General features: G+C 25.9%; 1 protein-coding gene across 1 annotated transcript; it reads left to right on the top strand.

The window, feature by feature from the left end:
- The first annotated feature begins 310 nt into the window (after positions 1-310).
- LOC112490653 (uncharacterized) lies at positions 311-1,074 on the top strand. The gene is made up of 2 exons (XM_025070855.1): positions 311-385; positions 492-1,074. The coding sequence occupies exons 1-2, from the start codon at positions 368-370 to the stop codon at positions 957-959; spliced, it is 486 nt and encodes a 161-aa protein (XP_024926623.1). The 5' UTR covers positions 311-367; the 3' UTR covers positions 960-1,074.
- Positions 1,075-8,803: the final 7,729 nt, after the last annotated feature.

The raw sequence follows: 8,803 nt of genomic DNA, 5'->3' as shown, positions 1-8,803 counted from the left end.
TAAATTGGTAATTAGCTAGGCAAGAATCATAATTTATAGCATTTGCAGTCTAATTTGTAGGCTAGCTAGCTCGAATATAATATATTGTTTGTTTCATAAATGTTTATTACTTTTTATTCCCAATATCTTTTGTGTGATATTAATTTAATTTGAATAAAATGAACATAAATGATATAGGAAACTTGCTTGACATCCAAATTACATTCAACCTACCCACTATTGGTCTTACATACAATAGCTATGAATAGCTACTTAGCGATCGAGAGCATGAAGAATTTCTTTTTAAAAAGAAAAAACCATACCATTTTAAGATACAACTAATTTCCATATTTACCTTATAATCACGGTGGTCGGCAAGGATACAAGTATGCAACCACCAACGGTGGTAAGCAATATTTATGACTTCTAAGAGCTATACATATAGATATACATACATATCTATTTATATATAAAGTTCTAATAAGCATATGTTGAAAACATTTTTTTGGCAGTGTATTTCCGTGATTGTTCATTGGCGTAATAAGGAAGCAGGCTGTGTTTCGGTTAGGACTGATGAAGCACTTTGGGAACTGAAGAAGAAGATACAGGAGGTGATTTTTTTGGATGCGAATAACCAAGAACTTGTGCTTGAAGATAGACGGCTACTCGGCGATGATCTTCCAATAAGCTCCTTTGGAATTACCAATTACGTAGCAGTCTTTAGGAAATTTCGAGTTAGTATAAAAAAAGAGGATCTTCTTAATCCTATATATGTAACTGCCGACAATGGTATGACCGTGGAGCAACTGAAGCTGAAGGCTCTCAACATTTTTTACGGTTCCGGTTCCTATAGTGAGCACTGTTATTTTCTCCAACGAGAGGGACAAGAGGATATGGTACTTGATAATCATTTGACTTTGCCTAGTGTTAATGTTGACGAAGGTTCTGCTTTGAATCTTGTATTTAAGAAATATGAATAATGATCATCTACTAGTAATTAATGAAAATATGAATAACGATCATCTATTGGAATTGATGAATATGCACGCTTGCTTTATGCTAAATAAATGTAACTTGGATTAAATGAAATATATAATATAATATCTATCTATATTTTCGAAGCAATTGCTTATATATAGTACTCAATTTATTCTCTAATTAATTCATAGATTATGATGCCGGTTAGTGTCCGCTTACCAATCTTGGTAAGCAAAGCAATTAAATATATAAAATCTTTAATTGTAGTATTTACTAAAGTAATTAAATATAAAGAACCCATTAATTATACACTGTAATTTATGAGGATATCAGTCCTTAAACTAGTTTATTAATAGGAAATATATTACAGAATTAATTGGATATTTTTTTTCCAAAAATAAAAAATAAAAGTACAAGGAAGAAAGAAAGAATTGGATATTCCTAAAGGATAAAAAACCTATAGGAAAAAAATCAAAGGCAGCTTTAAAATCCTAAAACCTTCCCAAACTAACACAACCAAAAAAAAAAAAAAAAAGAAGTAAATTTTTTGTAAAGTTTGATTTCTATTTAATTAATTATGCATATCTATTTTCATTACAAATGAGAAAATGAAATACAAAGTCAAATTTATGTTGTTATATATATATAATAGAAATGAAAGTGAGCCTTAAATGAAATTTTACGGGGAAATGAACCTTACAAGAGCCTAATGAACTATAAGTTAAATTTTAAATATTAATTCTCCTATCCAAGTATTGAAAAAGAAACTGTTAATGGTAAAACTATTATGGGCTTGGTTATATATATCTATATGTACTAGGTTTGGCCACGGGAGTTACACGTGCACCAAATCTATATATTTATATAACATATAAAGAATAAAAGTATGTGTTACGTGTTAGCATACTCTTCTTCTAAATTTCTTCCAAAAACATCATTTTTATTTATATTTTATTTATTATTTGTTTATTTATTATTTTATCTTTTATGATTATAACCAAATATATATAAAATCAAATTTTGATATAACTATCAGCAACTATCAAACATTTGATAAAATGACATACGATAATAAATTTGAAATAAATTTAAAATAAACAAAATATTTGATTTTGTTTTGTTTACCAAATAAGTGAAATAAATCAAATATGCAATTGGCATATATATAGTTTCCTTAATTAAATATATTTTAAATATTTTTACATATACAAGTATGGTTACATGAAAATTAATAAAGATATCTTTTTATTTAGATATAAAAATATAATATCTTAAATAATAATTGTTAACTTGGAAAATAAGATTTATTTTCAAAACAAATTATTTGATCTTATTTTATTACCAATTAATATATATTTTTATTATTATATTAGATGAACGGTTTATGAAGATTAGATTTTGATAAAGTATATTCGGGCTAATAGGGAAGATCTTGAAGATCATTACCCAATAACGCAGCTATTATCGTTTTTAAATTGTATATTATTGTTATTATTACTATTACATTATATAGTTTTAAAAAGGATAAATTATTATAATAATGAAATTGCAATATTTATTGCATTCAATAACTAGATATGGTAATAATTATGAAATAAATTTAAAATAAACAAAATATTTGACTTTATTTTATTTACCGAATAAGTCAAATATATTTAGCTATAAATTAGTAAATGACACCTTCAGGTTATCTTAAGATTATGATAATATATATAGTAAATAATATTGTATATATATATAATCATATCACATTCTCAGTAAATAATAAAAAATACGAAACACAAAAACAATGAAAAAAAATATTGTATGTATATATTTAAATTGAAGTACATAAATTTTATATACTTATAAGAAAGTAATAAAAAAATGATAATTTATATATAAATATTTTTATTAGTTTTTATGTTTATTTTATTGCAAAATAATAGATTTTATATACAGTAATCGAGAATGAGATTTTATATATAATAAAATATATTCTTTTTATTAAATATATTTTACATAAAAATTCCATATACTAATACATATTCATATATGTATATGTAATAAATGAAATTTTAATATTCTAATATATAGATTTCAATAATAAGATTAATATTCTTATTTGATATCTTTAAAATATATGTAATCATAAATAAATTAATAATGAGATTGAGCTCCTTAGTTGGTTTCTTTTTTAAATTTTAAAAGATAAGGAAAAAAATATGTATGTAATAAAAGATTTTTTTATTAAAATATTTCACATAATAATTTTATAAACTAATACATATCCATATATGGATATGTAATAAATATAATTTTATTATAAAATAATATGATTAAAATACAGTAACTAATAATGAGATTTATTTTCTTACTAAGAAATTTATGATGAATAATGTTTTTTTTAATATTTTTCAAAAAATGTTTAAGATGTACTTATATATATATATATATATATGTTAACAAAATATATATGTATATATATATATGATGTGATTCTGCCCGAGCCCACACAATCGACAACTCGCTGGGGTGCTGATTCGATAGGATGAAGACCAGGCCGATCACTAGAGCTCAAGCTAAGAAGTTTAGAGCTCAAGCTAAGAAGTTTAAGGACAATATTGCTGCTTTTATCCAGGGAATAATTCATACTCAAAAGGGCTTGTCCATATCCAAAGAGCCAAGACCTATCCTAAGCATACAAATGATGGAGGCCGGTATGGACCTGGGTAGCGTTTTGGTGCACAAATGGAGATCGGGCAGCATGAAATGGTTCCAAAACTTTATAGACTCAATTCATAAGTCTTCTAAGTCATGAAATCAAGTCAAGGCAGCTTCAAAGGCAAACAAACAGGTGGTGTGCGCATGGGGTCCAAGATTTGCCGGGTTTTGCTGTATTTTGTACTGGCTTTACTGTATTATGCTGAGTTGGCTTTTTCTCTTTCTTACAAGCAAGGGAAACGTGTGGGGCTTCATATTCAGCTTATTTGGCATTCTAAAAAGCATCTTGAAGCTGATTTGGAGTTTAAATTGGTCAAAGTCAACTTAGTCAAAAAGCTAGTATTTTAGTTTCCTAATTTGTTTTTACTTTTTGTTTTAGGAAACTTCCATTACTTTTTAGTTTTTATTTATTTATTTGCTGGACAAATAAGTTTAGGAAAGTTATTAATTTATTATTTCCATTGTAAATTAATTAATTCTAAATTCAAAATAAAGGAATTAATTAATCAAATTTAGTTTAGGAAATTTAGTTTAGGAAGTATTAGAATTCAGCCAAGTTTCTTAATTCCTATAGGTGGCTGGTTTTGAATTTATTTTTTTAGGGTTTTTGCTTTGTAATCTTAGCCTATTTTGTATGATTAGAAAATATTAAAGTTTAGAAAACACATAAACACATACTTTTGTATGAGGCACATACACTAAAAATAGTGGAGAATATGAGTTTCAACTTAGCTTGGATGAGGTAACTATTTTTTTTTTTGGCTTATTTTTATGTTTAAATTGCTTAGATTTCTTACCACATTCCTATCCATTACAAAATTTGGTTGTGCTTGCGTTTAGATTTCTTTATTTTTTTTTCCTTATCAACAACGATTATTTGAATACATTAAAAAAATACAGATAGCATAAAAGTTAGGTTTTATTCTAATTTATACATATGCAATGGAAATAATCAATGATTAGAGAACTAGAGCTCAAGCCAAGAGATTCAAGGAAAACCTGGCTGGCTTCATACAATGAGTTATCAATTCTCAATACGGCTTATCAATACTCGAAGATTCAAAGCTTGTTTTAAGCATCGAAGTGGTGGAGGACGATATGGACCTGGGTAGCCGTTTTAGTACAGTTTTGGACTTCGAGAAGCAAGGAATGGATCCAAAACTTCATGAATTCAATGAATATCACTAAGAGATCATGGAATGAAGACAAGACAGAAGCTAAAGCAACTAAAATGGTGATTTGCGCATGCAAGGACTTTTGGGCCGAAAATGCTGTTTTTACCGCTAGCTTTACTGTATTTTGCTGATTTGGCATTTTCTCTTTGTTCCAATCAAGGAGAACATGTGGGAATCATCATTAATCCTATTTGACATCCTACATGCCGTATTGGAATATATTTGGAGCCTTTACAAGCTGAAAATTAGTCAAAGTTAGCTTAGTACTCAAACTAGTCAACTAGTTTCCTAATTTGATTTTGACTTTTTGTTTTAGGAAACTAGTTTTTATTTTGGTTTTATTTAATTATTTTACTGGAAAAGTTGACTTAGGAAAGTTATTATTTTATTATTTTGGTTGTCAATTAATTAATTCCTTTTTCAAAATTAAGGAATTAATTAATACAAATTAGATTAGGAAAGGGTGTGAAATTAGGCAATTTCCTAATTTGATTCTATGTTGGCTGAGATTTCTTAATCCTTTTAGGGTTTTATTTTGTTCATTGAAAGCCTTAAAGAATTATTTAAATTGAGAAAGCAGCTTAAATATTATTCAGAAAATTAATTGTGAGATAGAATTCTCTTTTTTCTCTTTGAACACCTAAAACACCATTAGAGAGTGAGTGTTTTAGTTTTGACTTATTAATAGGATATCTATCACCTGTTGTGGCATCTTTATTATACCAAGGTTTCTAATCACAAATTGGTTAGGTGTTAAGGTTTTCATAAGAACTTGAACTTAATTAAGATTTGAGCTAATATAATACGGGTTTAGGCGCAAGTCGATCTAAGTTTGTATCAAGATGATTTTTCTATATAGTATATAAAATAAGAAGAGTGATACGTAAGCAAATTAGCAATTCAATTTTCTTTCAAAATCATCTTCTTTATTTTAATTACATTTTTTTATGATCTTATCTTTTACAGTTGTACCCAAATGTATATAAAATCAATTTTTGTTTTGAAATAAATTTTAAATAAACAATAAATATATATTTATAATATTATATATATAAAATGAATATTGTCAAGCACATTAAATGTAGATCATAATCAAATTATATGTAATATTAAAATAAAATATATACAACACATCATAAGTTATACATAATTTGATGCTGATCTATATCATAATTTACAAACCAACACATATGGTAGTGAAGCTGTATATATATGATATGTATATATATACCTCTATTTAAATCAAAATTATTGTTAATTAGGTTATAATAATAATAATAATAATAATAATAAATATAATTAAATCATATTATAAGTATTTAATATAGGAAATTTTATTATTTGCAAAAAATCAAAAAATACATTTGAATTTGAATTTTAATTCCATAGATGGAAAATACTATATAAATATATTTGAATTTGAATTAAATACGTAAACATTTTTTTAATTTGAATTCCATAAATAAATTACTTTTTAAGGTAAAAAGGTGTTTATAGGATAAATAGTAATAATATAAATAAATAAATAATTAATTATATAATTAAAATACATTATGAGTATTTAATATATAGAAATTAATTATTTGCAAAGAATCAAAAAATACATTTGAATTTGAATTTGAATTTAAATTCCATAAATTGAAAAAATTAGATAGGAAAATTTCATATATGGAATAAATTATATTGGTAAATATTTTTGAATTTGAATTCTATAATTGTATAGTATTATATGTAAAGGTTAAATTTATAGTTTTTAACAAACTTTTATAGTATAGATTGAAAAAAAAAAGTCTAAATATACTTATTAATAATAATTTTTTTAAATATATTTAATTATTATAGATTATTTTTAAAATCATCTATTATGGTTAGATATACTGTGCATCACACCGGGATGGATGCTAGTTTACAATAATATCATATATATTTTATAATTTATATCTAATTTATTAAACATTCTAAAATTTCATTAAAAAACAATATTTTTCTTAAATATGCACACTATAATTGGAGAATGCTGATATCCAATTTTGATACAAAGAGTCTAGTTGGTCAATTAGGCATAAATTCATATTTTTACTCAAATAAATTATTTGTATACATAAATACGTAAAGGGTAGCCACCAAAAGAAAAAAAAAAGAAAAAAAAAAAGCTAGTTATTTAAGGCTTTTGTTGGGGAAAAATTTGGCTGGCACAAACCTTGTAATGTAAGTTTAATATATTTATTTTATCAAAAGATGACCCACTTAGGGATTCTTAACCTAAAATGATAAAATAATCTATATTAAGCCATTAAGTGATATTTTCCTATAGTATTAGTCAAACTCAAGTAGTTAGACCAAACTCATTCTTGTTTAAGGTTAATAATTTAACCAATCATATGCATTTGTTGGCCTAATTCCTAGGCCCAAATTCCCATTCCAATAGTCCAACCATTTTCTATTTAATATATTACATTTTGGCACTTTATACATATGTGTGTGTCCGCATGCAATTGCGTGTGCTTATATATATATATATATATATAATATATATATATATATATATATTCACATATATTTACCTATCTATATATGTTTTTCAAGTCTCTTTCTCACACTCAATCACTCTCTCTCTCTCTCTCTCTCTCTCTCTCTCTCTCTCTATACATATATAGACCATTTAAGGAAACCAAACCCCATTTTTTTCGACTTTTCCCTCCCTTTATCCATTATCATTACCAAATCCTTATTACTATTTAATGGATAACAAATTCTTTAATGAATAAATGTAAGGATTGAAATAGGGTTTGGAACCTTGTATGAAAGTGCCTATCTTTCAACTTGGGGTTCTTTTCTCTTCTTCCTTTTCTTCTTCTTTGTCCTCCTTCCAGCCATACCATGCCTGAACCTCCAAATTATTCTTTACCCATTTTAGGAAAAAGTTAAAACATTATAGCTCAAACTTTAATAACCTTTGAACTACCCTTTTTCACTATAGAACCCAAATCTCAAGATTATCTTCATTTCTTTAAGATTCCCCTTCATTTATGTTCAAACTTAGAGTATATTACTCTATTAGTTTAGTTAACACAAAGATACTGCTTATAAATATGTCAAAAAGTTTGCTTCCCTTCTTTTTCTAAATCTTTTACCCCATCTTGCTTTACATTTGAAAGAGGGAAATATTTATGTATGAATATGTGTTTCTCTTGCTTTTATGTGTAAATATGTACTTATCTTGTTTGTGCTTTGTAATATTCATCACTTGTATGCATAGAAAGGTCAAGTTATTTATGTACATTTAGTTTTGGATTATTCATATATTTGATTATATTTACTTATAAATGTTTATGTGGGTTATACTTTCCATCATTTGTATTTTCTTGTTCAAAGCCTTTTTAGTTTAAGTGTATTTGACTTTTTGAGCATATTTTATTTTATATTTAATGCCATAATTACTTGTATATGTGACACTTTCAATTCATTTGGATGAAGACCATTTTATGCCATCTGAACTACATACCTTTTAATCCTCTAAGTTACATAGATTTATTCTTTGTTTTAAACATTTTCTCTTTATTTATCTTACTTTGCTTCATATATGAGATTATTTTATTAGATTTTTATGTTCATAAATTTCTATTATTATTTGGGGTAATTGGTTTTGTCATATAAATAAAAGAGTATTATTGCAAAAGTATTCCATAAACTACTCTATACTAACTCACTCCATTTGAGAGTTGAATTCCCATATTCTTTGTTATCTTTGAGTTTATGATTAGGTCTGTCATTAAGAACCATGAGCTGGAGTGCACTAACTTGGCTCACCATCATTGAGAATCTAAGAGGCCTAATCTTGTTGTGCTCGGCCCTATCTAGATTCCCATATTCTTTGTTATCTTTGAGTGGTGTTTTCTTTGAGTTTATGATTAGGTGTGTCATTAAGAACCATGAGTTGGAGTGCACTTACTTGGCTCACCATCATT

Source organism: Ziziphus jujuba, chromosome 1 (genome assembly GCF_031755915.1).
Source record: "Ziziphus jujuba cultivar Dongzao chromosome 1, ASM3175591v1".
NCBI classification, from domain to species: domain Eukaryota; kingdom Viridiplantae; phylum Streptophyta; class Magnoliopsida; order Rosales; family Rhamnaceae; genus Ziziphus; species Ziziphus jujuba.
Note: the sequence above shows the minus strand (reverse complement) of the source record. Positions and strands in the feature narration are given on the sequence as shown.